The 16,128-nt window shown below is 35.5% G+C and overlaps 1 protein-coding gene across 1 annotated transcript in view; it reads left to right on the plus strand.

The window, feature by feature from the left end:
• LOC107674990 (sphingomyelin phosphodiesterase 3-like) overlaps positions 1 to 11,702 on the plus strand; it is a 27,617-nt gene extending 15,915 nt beyond the window's left edge. The window contains exons 3-7 of the mRNA XM_016469168.1: positions 5,456 to 5,617; positions 6,441 to 6,530; positions 8,287 to 8,350; positions 8,432 to 8,594; positions 9,746 to 11,702. Of these exons, the coding sequence (XP_016324654.1) occupies positions 5,456 to 5,617; positions 6,441 to 6,530; positions 8,287 to 8,350; positions 8,432 to 8,594; positions 9,746 to 9,847 (581 nt within the window). The 3' untranslated portion in view covers positions 9,848 to 11,702. The remainder of the gene's footprint in view (positions 1 to 5,455; positions 5,618 to 6,440; positions 6,531 to 8,286; positions 8,351 to 8,431; positions 8,595 to 9,745) is intronic.
• Positions 11,703 to 16,128: the final 4,426 nt, after the last annotated feature.

The raw sequence follows: 16,128 nt of genomic DNA on the forward strand, positions 1-16,128 counted from the left end.
TATATATATACACACATATATACATATATATATATATATATATATATTAGCATTAAGTATTAATAACAACAACTCTAATATAAATGTAATATTATAAATATATATTTCAATAAATAAACCTTAAGTCTAATCTGTAGTCATTTTTTAATATGAAATAATAGTGTCGTTATAAAGCTATTTTTCTAGTCAGGACCACAAGGTTGTGTGGGTTTTTCAGGTTTTATCCCCCAGTGGTGTTGTGGTAGTCTGACTGGCGCAGTGATGCTGAGTGATCCTGAGAGGTTTGTCCCGATCCTACTGCTCGTTTTCTGTACATCTGAGTAGATTTCCACGTAGAGCGGGGTAACAGTTGTGTGGATGCCACTGTAAAAAACGACTCTTCTTTGCATCTTGTATCTTGTGTCATGCACGCTCACCCGAATCACCACTTCACTTGCAGGGCCTGTGACATCACTGTATGTTGACCCCTGTTTTCTGCTCTGATTAATCAACGTGTTCCGCTCGCCCACAGGGTCCCGGTTCCCATGACGACGGGCTCTCGCCTATCCTGGCGTCAGCCCTATTTAAAGCTTGCGGCCTCTAGCTCTCATTTTTTACGAAGACACTCTTGCTATTCCAGGATCCACCTACGCCTCTGTGTGTCTGCCACCCATTCTAAATATAGAGCAGGGGCTATTTCAGGAGGATAAATGAAACATGAGGGAACGAGGCAAGAAACAGGGAAGAAGGCAAGAGAAACCTGATTATGGAGATGATGCTGGACAGGGACTTTCAGGGACAAGTGTGGTTCAGTTAATAGAGGAGGCATCTTTGTCTCTGGATATTGTCAATCGCTTGTTTTCCCCTGTCACATTGTGTGTGTGTGTGTGTTATAGACTTTGACAGCGCAGAGGCGGATTTAAGTTATTCTCCTTACACATGTATGTGAGGTCGTTCACTTGCCTTGGACTTACTGAAATGTGGTTTCTTTTGCAGTGTAGAGATTTCAGAGAGACTACATGAGACCTAGAGGGAAAAACTGGCTCAGTTTTTGCTCTTTTATGGCTAATAGAGTTCTAAATTGTTTCATTTAAGTATCAACTTTTTCTCAAATTTTAAAATTGTAATTTTCAGGCCTGGAAAAGGTAGGGATTTTTCCATTTATAGATATATATTCTAATGCAGGGTTTCTGCTGGTTTTATGAAGATAAATTGAAGACTTTTTAAAACATTTTTAATAGGGGTGCTCCGATCAGGATTTTTGAGGCCAATCACCAATCGCCGATCACAGAAAGCAGTATCTGCTAGTGCTGTGTCGGATCTGGCGATACGAGTATCGATACAGCTGTCCCTGTATCGATATTGTGGCACGTGTGCAGCAGTGGACCGCGCTTAATTTGAATACAAGAACAACGTTTAAAACGGAGTAGAAAAGTGCAAGGTTTCTAAAAAATAATGAATATAATGTACAGAGCATAATATATAGGCTACAACGAGGTTTAATCTGGCCGCAGAGGAACACAACTGGGTTGCCTGATATGAAGAGACATAATCCCTGAAACAGAGCTTCCCACTTGCGCAATACGGAAATATCTGCTAAGTGTGTTACTTATCTTTGTCAACCTGGCAACCATGTGCACGCGCTCTCTCTCCACTGTGGATAACCGCGCGTGCTTTCTGAAAACACCGGTTAGCTTGCAGTTTAGCGATCTCTACTTCAATATCCTATTCTCAGAAAAGTGTGATTTATCAAGTGTTCATTTATGAGAGAGAGAGAGAGAGAGAGAGAGAGGCTGTGTATGTATGAATTACCACCGTTTTGCCGCGTTTCTCTATTAACAGTGAAGCTGTGGCTTTAATTCCTTTAGAAACGATGATGTTACCAGCTCCTTGTTGAGAAAGATTATGTAGCTCTTCAGTGATTAAGTTATTTTATTGATAAAATTGCAGGGCATCGCTAAAAAGTTTGTCTAAACGCGAAAAAGAATGTCTGTGCACAGTGTGATCTGACTAAACGTGTGTGTGTGAGCTACAGTGAAGACAGCGCATTAGTTTAGAACTCTTCTAATTTCTGCAGAGGTCAAGTGCCTGTTCTGCCAATAGTTAGCAAATGCCCTATGGTATGCAGTGTTTAATAAACAGCTGTTTTAATAAATTCTTCTGAGGTGAAATTTAGTGCAGTCCCGTATCGTGATATGTATCGTATCGTGGCTTATGTATCGTGATATGTATCGTATCATGACTTTGCTGGTGATACACAGCCCTAGTATCTGCCGATACTGATCACCGATACCGATATTTTTAAAGCCTTCTTTTGATCATTTATAACTATTTATAGTGATACTCCAATCAGGATTTTAGACATTTATTCAGGGCCTGAATTTCATTTTTGAAAATGGGGGGAATTTTCAAGGTGACTCTAGTGAGAGGAAAAGCAGCTTTCACACAGGAGTCCACTACTGATCCGTGGCTGTTTACCACAAACACAACATTTATCCAATATTTTGATTTCAAATGCTGTTTATCACAAACACAACATTTATACATTATTTTGGTTTCAAATCCTAACATTGTTACTGAAAATGCTTTTTCAGCATTGCAGTTATTTTTTTACACAGTACAGTAATACAATCTTTCACAGAGATGTCTAAACACAATAAATATAAGCAACACATTATTCAATGCTTTTTACTTTTGCATTTACTTATATATTAAGTTGCTCAAGCAAGTGGCAAAACATTTAAACTACTTTTCTTACGTTATCACAAACTTACCATTCTGCAAAAAAATGCGCTGTTACTTTAATTCAACGCTTGCCGCGCAGCAAAAATAGACTCGGTGTGGAAACGATCTCTGCACTGCGGCAGACGCACCGCTTCTGGAACGCACTGCCGGACAGCAACCGTGTACAGTGTGCACGCTTTATTAATCTGTTAACATGAGCGCGAAAAAAATACGCACCGCATATGCACTGCAAACGGAGTAATGTAAACCTGGCATTATGTGTGTGTGCGCTGCGAGTGTGCATTAGCGTACTGTCTCCAGGAGAGCGCGTGAGCGCTGAACGGTTAAACACTGGCAAGAATGAAAAAAGTAATGCAATTTATAAACATTAGTGACGATGAGACACTGCCTCGATTGTGCAAGTGACAATTCCTGTGTCAACTGTGCAGCGTGCAGCTCGCTTATTGACAGACGCGATGTGGTGATTTGAAGACATTTGCGTATTTTGAGAGAGAGTGCGCACGGAGTACCTCACCTTCAGCATTATAATTATTTCACCGCTTAGCATGTTGTACCAAACCTCTCATGGCAGGCGCATCGTCAGCTTGAGATCGTTTTTTTTAGATCGGCCTTTTTAGAGACCGCCGATCAATCATCCCAAAGCGATTATCGGCTGATAGTGATCGGTAGCCGATCAATCGGAGCACCCCTAGTTTTTAAAGAAAATGTAAGGAATAAAATGGAACCCAATATTGAATGGAACCCAGTACATCAATATGGTCTCTACATGTACATTTCTTGTATTAGCAATGCTTCAAAGTTTGAAAATACATCTTCCAATAGATCGCTATTACTTTTTAATTCATTTTACAATAAAATGCCTGCTAGAATAAGGAAAACTTTTAACTGTACCTTTTGATCATCTTCATAAGTAATTTATTTTTGTTTTCCATTGCAAATCTGAAGATTATTAAGTCAAGATACATTTACTTGAGAAGCAAATGGCAGAAGATATGAGAAATTGATCAAAATGAAGCAAGTTTGATTAAAACAAATAAGAAATATCTGCCAATGGGCTCAGAAAAATCAGCTTAATTCAAAGGAAAAACAAGTTTTCGTACCCCATTGACAGATATTTGTTCTTATTTTAAGCATAAGATCAATTATTTTTGTTCAATTTCTCAGAAAGCAAGACTTCATATCTTTAGTTTGCATCTCAAGTAAATGTATCTTGTTTAAGGATGTTTAGATAAAACAAAACTACTAAGGAAAGTTTTTTTTCAGTGCATGCAACATTTAATGCCATGACTTCATGAATTTTAGACTTTCTGATTTAAGACCTTTTTAAAGCTTTAATATGTGGAAAGGTGAATTATAAACAAAATAAAACCTGGAAAAAATACAAAATAAAAGCTGACACAAAGCGGAGAGATTTTGTATTGACTGTAGGGTTTATTTAGTGACAATTGCCAGATTATTGTGCATTTTCTTACTTATTAGACTACTGTTCAAAAGTTTGGGGTTAGTAAGATTTCAGTTAGATTTTTTTAATGCATTAAATTGATGAAAACGTGACAGTAAATTAGACATTTTTACTAAAGGTTTCTATTTCAAATAAATACTTTTTTTGAACTTTGTATTGATTAAAGAATCTCAAAAAATGTTTTCAACATTGGTAATAATAAGAAATGTTTCTTGAGCAGCAAATTAGCATATTAGAATTGATTTCTGAAGGATCATGTAAAGGACACTAAATACTGGAGTAATGCTGAAAATTCAGCTTTATCATCACAGGAATAAATTACATTCAAAATATATTCAATTAAAAAACAGTTGTTTAAATAATAATATCTCACAATAGTACTGTTTTTTTTTTTTTGGATCAAATAAATGCAGTCTTGGGGAGCATAAGAGACTTCTTTCAAAAACATTTTAAAAAATTAACATACCCCAGACTTTTGAACAGTAGTGTTTGTTGCAAGTGAACAAAATTTTGCAATATGTAAATAAATGACTGCAGAATGTCAAGATCAATCAGAAACAATTAATCAAGTAAACAGTAATTGTTTTGCAATTCCATTTGGTGAAGCAGAAATTACACAATACACCTTTAAGAGATTTATTTTACCACCAGCAACACATACACACTTCTAACTTCATTAAATGTACGAGGGATACAATTAAATTGCTGTTCTTTTTCTCTTGTCTCTCTCTCTCTCTCTCTCTCTCTCTTTCCATTTGGTAGCACTAGTGGTGCATAAATTACACACTACATGTTTAAGAGATTTTTTAAAGGTTATTTTTTACCACCAGCAACACACATAATTCTAACTTCAGCAACCATGAGAAATGCAATTAAATTGCATTCTTTTTCTCTTGTCTCTCTCTTTCTCTTCTACACCCGCCCCTGCCAGCTCCACCAAAGCAGAGGGGAGATGTTACAGATGATCTCCTCTTTTCCTTTGCTTGACTGCTCTTTCGCGCTCTTCCTGTCTCTGTTTTCCCACCCTGGCCTCATTAAATTGCTACATCTGCCATAACCGCCTCAGAACGAGTCGTGAAAATGTGATAAACTGGAGGCGCCTCAGTGTGACGCTATTTCATTACATTACACTGAAATCAAATGAGTTGTTTTGCACAATGCGATCCGTGTGCACTTTATTGAATAAAACCCTCCATAAAATGAAATCCAGGGTTTTATTACATTTCAGTTCTTAGGTATTGTTTGTGTAAATCTGTCTTCCTCTCTCAGGTGATTCATCGGTGCGCTGCGAGCAGTTGGATATGCTGCTGGAGTGGGGTGCAGAGTTCAAGAGGGCCACCTCGGGTCCCACGGACGAGGAGAAGGTTCTGGAAGATCAGGTGGCCTTCGACGTCATCCTCGGAGACCTTAACTTTGACAACTGCTCTTCAGGTGCCAACATTTTCTCCCTACAAACAGCTGGAAATTTTATTCTAAAGCAGTAAACATCAAAATTGATTATACATTTAGCTACTAATAATAAGTATATATAACAGCTGGGTTTAACATATGTTAGCATGTTTAAACCCATTCCATGATATTTTCCCCCCAAATACTCTTGTCTTAAAACATGGCTAACAACAATCCCAATTTGACTTGGTTGGTCCATTTCTTTTATACAATTGCGGCAAAATCATTGACACTAATGTAAAAAAAAATTATTATAAATATTGTTGTTATTATTGTTATTGCTATTGTTATTATTGTTAGTATTTTTAAATTACAATTTTGTGGGGAAAAAACTGGGAGAAAATGTATTAATATTATTTTTAATAATAATAATAATATAAAAATGTATTACATTACTAACTTTATTATTAAAAATTAAAAATACACAATGTGAAAAACATGGCAGACAAATGTATTATTATTATTATTATTACAATAAACAATTCTTCTCTCCTTTTTTCATTTTTTACATTTTTTTATTACTTTTAATAATAACAAGAGTTTAATCTTTCACAATTTCTTGTTTTTCCCCCCTTATATTTTATAGCCAGAACTATCATTCTATAATAATATAAATAATAATAATAATAATCAAACAAGAGTTTAATCTTTTACAATTTCTTGTTTTTTTACATAATAATTTATAGTCAGAACTATCATTCTATAATAATAATAATAATAATCAGCTTGTTGTGTATGACCAGAAGGAGGCAATGTAGCCCTTTCTGAAAGACTCTTTCTTTCTCACACGGTTTCTGTCATTCAGAGGATAAGCTGGAACAGCAGCATGCCCTCTTCACTCATTATAAAGACCCCTGTCGTCTTGGTCCTGGAGAAGACAAACCGTGGGCTTTGGGTGAGTTTAGTAAAAGAAGTTTTACAGACAATGCCATGAAAGCTTGGGTGTTGTGGGTTAGTGGATAGAGATCTGTACTTGTGGTTGACCAATGTGGGTTTTTCGAGAACTGATGCAAATGGCAATATCTAGAAAGCAGGGCTCTGATAATAGATGTAATAATGCAAATATATATCTATTTAATGTATAACATCCATATTATAGATGGGTAGTTGAGACACAAAAGGTTCATGTGGATGTAATATCAACATCAAGGTTTTAATGTTTAATGGAAGGTATATGTAATACAATTTTTTATATATATAAATTAAATATATATATATTTGTTATTAAACAGATGTATTATTTTATTAAAATAGTTGATGTTATTATTAAATATTTAATAAATAAACTTTCTTTTAAAACCGTATTCATTTCATTTTAACCTTTTCCAGACACAAAAAAAATATATAATAATAATAATAATCTCTTATATGGTAACAGGCTTTTTTTTTTCTTAAAGTGTCTCAATTTCTCTGAGATTTTAAAGTTGCTTCCATGTCAGAGCTAAATTAGATGTCACACGGCCACACACAGATGGTGCACTAGATGCGCTGGCAGGAGATCACGGGAGAGAAGTTCTTGCCCAGCCCCACTTCTGAAATAGATCTAACGGAGTGCAGGCCTTTAATGACACTTCTGATTTTAGTGGGCACCATTTGTGGGTGTGTTCCACTTCTCTTTTATAGCACACACTACTGTTTTTTCTCTCTTCTGAGGTTCAAGGCCTGGTGAGGGTATGAAGATTGACACTCTGTGTAGAGGAAAGACAACAATTTTGTTACTAACCTCTAGAACAGGGGTACTTAAAGGGGTCATATGATGTTGCTAAAAAGAACATTATTTTGTGTATTTGGTGTAATGCAATGTGTTTATGCGGTTTAAGGTTCAAAAAACACATTATTATATGCTTATATGATTATGATTATGATTATATGTTTATTTTTTCTAAATCTATTTGACTTTATTTATACTATCATTTACTAAAAAAAACCTGGATGTGTTTGATTACATTGAAAGCACATCTGCAAAACAAGGATTTATCTGACTTCCTCATGAAAAACTTGTTCTGTCTGAATACACCTGTAGATATAGTGTTACAAATGTCACACATTTTTTATGCAGATATTTTATAGGTAGGAATTAATTCGTATTTGGCTGTTTTAAGCTGTTTGACATTTTACAATTTTGTTATAAATGATGGGCCTTTCTTCATTTCAATAGGCCTCATGAATCTGGTACTCCCATGATTAATTTTCAAAACGTTTAAAGAAATTTTTAGAAACCCATTAAAATCCTTAAATAAAGAACAGTGGTCACAAATAGCACCTTAATGGAAAGTACTGGAACTTTCTGGCTATGCTAGAATCAGTGAGGTATTAAGAGCCAAAAACAGAAGAGAGAAAAGGGTTAGGCGGAGATGGACAAATAGAAGCATGTACTGTATGTATGTATATCAGAAGCACAGTCGTGACTCATACAGATTTCCCTTCAGCTCATTTTAATGCTGGTGTTACTCTCAGCGGTCCCAGTGGGTTTTGTCCCTCTAGTTGCTCTCAAGAGACCTTGATTGCACAGAGATGTCAAATATCTGCTCCTTGAATGATTTAAGGGTCTTTTAAGTGGTCATACTCTCAGGGTATAAATATGTTAAAAATCTATATCTCCAGTTCATATATAAACTGTATGTGTGTGTTTGCATGTGCATATTATACAGGTACATTGCTGGACACAAGTGGTCTGTATGATGAGGAAGTCAGCTCACCAGAGAGCCTACAAAAGTAAACTGAACACAAATACAAATATATGTATATATAGATTATGCATTCACGACACTCAGTCATATTGCATTTCTCTGATAGAGTTATGGAGAATGAAGAGGGGAGAAAAGAGTACTTGGTGTTCCCTGCCAGCAAGAACCATTGTCCCAGCCAGAAGGGGCGCAAAATCCCCCTGAAAGGCAACGGCAGGAGAATCGATTACATCCTTTATAAAGAGGAATGCCTGCAGCCAGACTGGAAAGTGGTGAGTTCTGATTAATAAACCTACTTCCCTTTTCGAGTTCATTATGCAAATAATGACTAAACGCTAACTGTGACTAAAACATTCACAGTGAATGCAAAAACATGGGGCTGCACATGGGAGGTCAATAAACAAAATCACCTCCTGTTGAGTATATATACTGTACTTTGCAACAGAACATTCTGCACTGGGTATCATATCCCACAATGCAGTGCAGGTTGGTTTGATTTTTCATTTCTAGCGTGACAAAATAATAACAGCCATGATTTTAAACAAAACTTTCATCTCTAATTATTTGATGGGGACACTCAAAAGTTTGGATATTTTTACAGAAAATTAACTGTCTTTATAAAATGTAAACTGGATGCCACTGTTAAATGTATAAATCATAAATCATAAATCATATAAATAGGTCATATGACAACAGTGTAGCATGCTACTTTTGAAACATTTAGGTTAGATGTGGCACCCAGTTGTTTTGTAAATGATACTGTTCTTAATTTAATAATAATAATTATTAGTATTTTGTTTTTTGTAAAAAATGTAGGCAGTGAGATCAATTTTACATTTTAATATATTAAATAATTATGAAAATGTAGAACAGTGCAGCTGTATTACTTCCGGTTTGTTTATCACACTGGAAATGGAGGATAAAATTGAGCACTTTGCATTATGGGATACAGTATTTCACACAGTATGCTTTGTATACTGCACATCTTGGCGAATATACTATCATATACTCAGATACATGATGTGTGCAGGAATTTGCCTACTGTGCTCAGTATATGCACTATATTGTGCTGAAATAGTATGTGTTACTTCATTGGTGCCAGTGGCGTACACTGGAGGTTGGGCCCCGACGCTAAAGTGCCCTTTCGGTCCACAATTTCTACCAAAGGGGACCCTCAACCACCCAACCTGGACCACGATTTCTACCGAAGGGGAATTATACAGTTCATAACTATACAGTATTCTAGTCATGTATTAACCTATTACGTTTACTTATGCTTAACTCTTTGGTGCAAAGAAAAAGACAAAGATGATCTGACACATCTGTTCAAATTCAAATATTCACAGAGGTATAAATTTCTATTTGATATATTTTTGCTGTTATTTTAAAAGTTATTAAAGACTTGATCTATCACCCTTTAAAGGATATAGAGGAGTTCAGCTTCATCACTCAACTTGCTGGATTGACTGACCACCTCTCAGTGGCTGCAAGATTGGTTGTGTCAACTGGAGAAGAGGAGACTTAGGACCCATCCATAATTCAAAAAATCAGTGCCACGGAGAGAGAGGGGAGAGGCAAAGAGAGAGCGAGAGAAGTGAGTGAAAGGAAAAACAGCAAGAGGAGGCATTTGTCAAGCTTCCCAACAGATGAGGGCAGGGTGATTGAGAGGGTTGGTAAGTCATAAAAAAACGAGGGATGACATAGATGGAGAACACAGACAAGAGAGGGGGGTGAAGGAATAGAGAAAACCACCAATCAGCTGAAAGCAGCGTGAAGGTGTGTGATTTTGTGGACCTTGGTTCTCCATCCACCCCTGGACTCTCTGTGTTTACATCTGAACTGAAGAACAAAATTAAAGATTTACTCACCTTTGCACTTCTGAAGCTTCTCTGGGGCCCTTAAAGGGGCAGAGGCCATTTTCTGGTGCCATGACCCGGATATTCGAATGAAGGCTTTACATTGGAAGAAGGAAGAATGCGTACATTGACTGTTCCGGTCATCCTGTCACACAATATGGACAAGGACAAGTACGTCTGTGTGTTTAAAGTTAGTCCACCGTAAGATCTATCCCTCAGCGTTCTTCAAAAGACCTCAGCAAGTGTCTTTCTTTTCTAACGTCTTTCTAAGGTTTCTATGGCCTTGTGCCATCTTTTTAGGGAGTTTATATATTGATATATAATACTGATCAAGGTTGCGTTGTATGGCCTCGTGTAACACTAAGTTAAACAATTAAGAACATGTTTCTTTGACTGCTGGGATACATTGATCAAGTCCTGAAGTATGGCAGTGGCGCCATCACTGCAAACTATGGAAAAACTGAGCAATTGGTGGCAATTTAACCCCAAACTGTTGGTAGATGCATGTTTGCCAGTGCACTGCCATGTCTGTCATGGCCTGCATGCTTGACGTGAACCCCAAGACTCAATTAACACAGACTATTTTTCACACACAAGCCCCATCCCCTAACACTTTTCCCTCTTGCAGTATTGCTGTGGCTCCATCATAGGAGAATGGTGTCGTAAAAGGCATCACAGTGTTCACTGTTTACATATTTGAGCCAAGATTGTCATCCCCTGCAAATGTTTACATACTTATCAGGCAACGGTACCCCAAGATCTACCCCAGGTAGACCCACTGAAGCTCGCTCTTCATGTGTTAACACAGTTGCTTTTATACTCTCTAAAATTATCTTGTTATAAGTTGTTATTATTGTTATTATTATCATTATTCTTATGATTACTATGGTTCGTAGATTTGACATTATGTGCTTTTTACAAATGACTACATTCCCTATGATTCATTTATCTGCTTTTTGCTGTGTTAGAGGTTTACAGTGTAGAGCTCCGCCCTGTTTTGACTGACAGACTAATTGGCCAATCAGTATGCCTATAAACAACTTTACAATTACCATATCAAATGCTGTGTTCCATTCAGTTGTGCAAGAGAACGCTACTAAAACACCAGAACTAAAAGGTGTTCATTTGTGTTAATGGTTTTTGTATGCGCATTCTCCGTATTTGTGGAAATACATACTAAAATAATAAAGGAAAGCATGTCTTCATCATTGGGTTGAAAGGTTCTGAGCATGGAGAGTAACTCTTAAGTGTCGGTTCTTTTTAGTATATCAACAATGTATATGAGTGATGCTTTTGAGTCAGTTCTTTTTGGTGAATCAATAACATACAGCGCAAGCACTGAAGTCCGATTTCTGAATGATTGACTCTTTTGAGTAGATTATTTTTTGGTGAATCAAACAGATGCAGCTTATTGCAACTAACAGAGATTTATAACAGCATAGTTACGATGATTGTTCATATGAAAATGTCTAGTTAAAAATACATGTTACATGAGTTTTGTCAGTATTTTATAAATATTAATGAACAAAAGATGTTATCACATTTTTTGTTTATTTTTGTTTAATAGAAAAGGCCAAAAAAAGAACTGTTAAAAGTCATTAAAAAGTCTATGTAAACACGTTTTTTAAATTGTAAACTTAAATGTATTTATTCTACAAATTATTTTATTTGTTTAATTGAATTATTGGAAGCCAGTGATAGAAGCATCCCACATGAAACTTTGGATGGAATGCAGCATTGCTCTAGTCCCAGTGCACCTCTTCTGCCACTAATTTTAATCTTGGATATCATTCTTCAATCAGGTCAGTGTGCCATAATAATTAACCCTATCCAGATCCACCAGTACTAATGCTTATAAGGGAGCACAGGGTATGATTCAGATTATCTGTTGGTAGAAGAACCTGTGTTCATTTAATCTGAAGTTAAACTCTTCCTATCGTATCTAAACTGACGTAATTTTTCAAGGTCAGTGTTGAAGGGTCAGACAGGGAGAGCTATAGTAGAGATGCATGCAGTGAAATAATGAAGCTTCAAAATTTCTCACTCTCATCGCTATCCAATAAGATCTTACTGTTCTCTATATATTGTTTTTGAGACTATGTACTTTTTTGTTGTTGTTTCCCTTTATTTTATTATTATTCATTTTTTATTTAGAGGAATGCGGCTTGCTACAAGCTTTCAGCTGGTCAGGCTCTCAAGGGGAAAATGGTAAGGGAAAAGCTTTCTCAGTGTCAGCTCTTCATAACCGCATTTTGGTTCTGCTTTTTATAAAAAAATCCCTCTTTGATTCAAAGTGTGTTTTGATTATTCATTAAAAATATGTTTAAAAAATATTTTCAGTGTTTTTTTTGATGAATAGAAAGTTTAAAAGATATCATTTATTTGAAATAGAAACCGTTTGTAACATTATAAATGTCTTTACTGCCACTTTTGATCAGTTTAATGCATCCTTTCTGAATAAAAGTATTAATTTATATAAAGAAATATCTTACTGAGTAATGGTCGTAGACCTATATACATCAAATTTAACACTCACTTTCAAAAAAAAAAAAAAAAGGTAATCTAAAATATTATTGATATTGAAAGGAAAGTACATGGAAAAATTTTGTCATACACAAATTAAAACATTTTCAATCAAATAACCATAAGTGCCCGTAAAAGCACATCAAAAATAGATATAACACAAAGAAAGCTTGAAATTTAAAGCTACATGACAATAAAAAATTCAGTTTTTCCATTAAAGTTTTCCATTAAAGAACCCGCACAATTGTGTACTGTCCAAAACTTTCATTGTTCTCATTCTGTATATTTGAAAAAAATTCCACAGGAAACGGTTTGAGGTTACAAGGTAGAATCAATGAGTGTTGAAGGGAGTGTCACTTCAGGAAGAATCTGTTGTAACAAATTCATCAAAAGCAGACCGTGGTATCTCCTGTAAATAGCTAGACACCTAACTGGTTTTAGGATGGTTGGGTATGCGCTTATTCAGGTTTTCATACGGTAAAAACGAGCCATTTATGAAATTCACACATTGGGATTCACGTATATATGAAAATAAATTAAAAGAACATTTACTGTTCATTTACTTTACCCTCAACCACCATAACTAAGGGCTATATATATATATATATATATATTGTTACAGTAATTTTATGTTGTATCCAGCTCAGGTTTTCATGTTTAAACATACAGCAGCAGAACAGATGGCTTGTAGAACTTCAGCAAAAGTGCTTGCTGTTCGATCAGAGCAAGAACTCTTATTATGAGTTATGTCATTTGTCCCAACCTGAACTGTAAACCGAAAGAGGATGTGATACTAGCTGCGACATTTACTTTCTTATAGGCTCCATCCATGATCATGATTCCTTCACTGAACACTGAACTGGATCAGTCAGAGCAAGCCGTTAAATCGACATGACTCACTTACTGAACTGCAATCTCAATGCCAACGAATGTACAGCTGATTACTTTGCACCTAATGGATCTTAATGGATGAGTTTCTCTGATAGGATTGTTTACCTGATAAAACATTCAATAATAAAGTACTGGCCTTGTGCGTGACAGGAGCACGTGGTTTCACTTGAATCAACCTTAACGCTAGCAAGATAATTAGCTACAGATAATGCAGCAACTTGGAACAAGTGACATCTTAACAAACTCCTCCACCCCAAGCAAGTAAGGCTACAAATATAGCCGATATTTTACACTTAAGCCACACAATGTTCATTTTAACACTGCATGCAGTGCCTCGCAAGGTGTCGGAGAGGTACATTTCCTCTCTTTGCGAGCTTGTTTGGCCTGATTTCCTGTTTAGCTGTTGTAATATTTTCCTGTTTCTGGTCAGTGCACTCACTGTATTAAAAAATGAAAATAGAATTCCAAAAATACACAGACTAATATTCATGTTGGTTGTCTTTCTGGCTGCAAATTTGATGAAACTGCTGTCTGTCTGGGTAAAGTAACATTAGCTGGGAAGTAGATATAGAATCATTACGATTAAGAGAAGGCCTACAATAACCTAAATTTGGTATCTTCTTACATTCAGCCCTTCTGCCATATTTTAAGCATTAGTTTGAACAGGTAAATGTGTGTGTTGGTGTGAACAGGCCTTAGGAATCGCCAGTTATGCACTGGGTTCTGTAAGATATATTTTTGTTAGAGAAATAGTATATGTTTGTAAGCACTACAAAACCAGGGAACTGTAAGCCTGTACCATGCATTAATTAGGTCTCTAGGACTCTGAATAGCATGTACTAGTCTCTTCATGGTACGAGACAAACACACTAAGTACTGTATGAACCTGTACTAATTGCTTTGTGATACAATTAAAATGATATATGTGATGTTCTGACATTTAAAAAAAAAAAGACCAGCTGGCAGTGGTCCACCATTAAAGAGGAGCCAGGGGTTGGGAGATAACCATTGCAGTTGAAGTGGGGATGGACTGAAAGAAAACTATCCGCTCACTGATCAGCAGCATGGTCTAACAGAAAGTGTTACCATTTAAATTTACAGACCGGCTTTATTGTCTTCAGTAATAAAGTCTCAGCTTTGGGATCTGAAACTTCCTGACTTCAGTGATTCTTTGCATTGAGGGATGACTTTTTCCACAATATAGAAAAGTTAAAGCTGTAATTTTTATCTAATATTTCACTGATAGCCTTACGTGTACTGTATGCTTCAGTCAATTTTTTCCTTTTAAATTAAAGCTGTGAATTAAAGTGTTAATATACTGATATTTTAAAATATTTATGACAGCATATTTTTGTATACAACAGGTCATATAAAAATAATGTTGCATAATAATGCATTGCAACATAAGATAAACATAGTTGGAATGTTATTGTAACATTCTACCAAAATGATCAGTTTCTGTATCTTTTATTATTTAGCCTATTTTAATGCTGTCTCAGCTAAAGAAGCTTTTTAAAAAAGCCCCTTAAATAATTTCCCTGCATTTTGCAACACAAATGACCAATAATCTATTAACAGGCTTCCTTTGAAACTTGAAATAAAACTACAGGACACCTTTGTTACATTCAGTGACCTAAAAAAAAACTCCACTGGGAATTGTTTGGATAAAATGAGTAATGGATGCTAAACTTTGATGCCAACCCCTCAGAGGACCTCAGATGATGCCAACCCTGAAACAACATACAGAACTACCACATTTTCATTAAGTTCTTTCCCTTTTGTAAGGCAATCTAAATAATCAAATGGGCATTCGCTGAATAGGTTTGCAGAATAAAACAATGATATGTGAATCATTAGGAATGTACTTTAACTTACATGGTTCTAACACTGATATATTTGAATATATTTGAGTCTTCTGCTCTATATGCTGCTTTAAAACAAGCCTCATGACACACAAGGTTACTGAAGTGTGTCTGCTGAAATGCTGTTTCATTAAGATACAATGCAAATGTGTATGAAAATATAGTGAGTCAGAGAATGAAGGGATATTATAACTCATCATCTCCATCCATGCGATGTTCAACAGGTGTATGAGATTTGGTGGATTCAAAACAATTAGCTCTTTAGTTTTTTTTTTTTTTTTCAGTTAGATTTTACAGTTTAATTAATTTCTTGTCAAAAACAATCTTTTAATTTACTTTTTTTTTTTTTTAAAGATTGCTTGGTGTTTTCTAGCTGACGAGGGAGTGTTTTAAATCTTAGGTGAAACTGTCCATGTGTGTCTAAACACGAAATGTCAGAAGTTCAAACTATTAATGTAGCTGATGACATTTCTCATGCATTTGCACCCCTTTTCGAAAGAGGATGTGATACTTGAAAGGGCCTTTTAAATGTGGCGCCAGCATGTCTATTAAATATGTTCATAACATTTAACAATAACTTTTAACAATTCACATTTAACAATAACTTTTAACAATTAGGTTTAAGCCAAAAAAATATATATTATATATATATATATATATATATATATATTATA

The sequence above is a fragment of the Sinocyclocheilus anshuiensis genome, unplaced genomic scaffold (assembly GCF_001515605.1).
Source record: "Sinocyclocheilus anshuiensis isolate Anshui unplaced genomic scaffold, SAMN03320099.WGS_v1.1 scaffold1065, whole genome shotgun sequence".
Taxonomy (NCBI): domain Eukaryota; kingdom Metazoa; phylum Chordata; class Actinopteri; order Cypriniformes; family Cyprinidae; genus Sinocyclocheilus; species Sinocyclocheilus anshuiensis.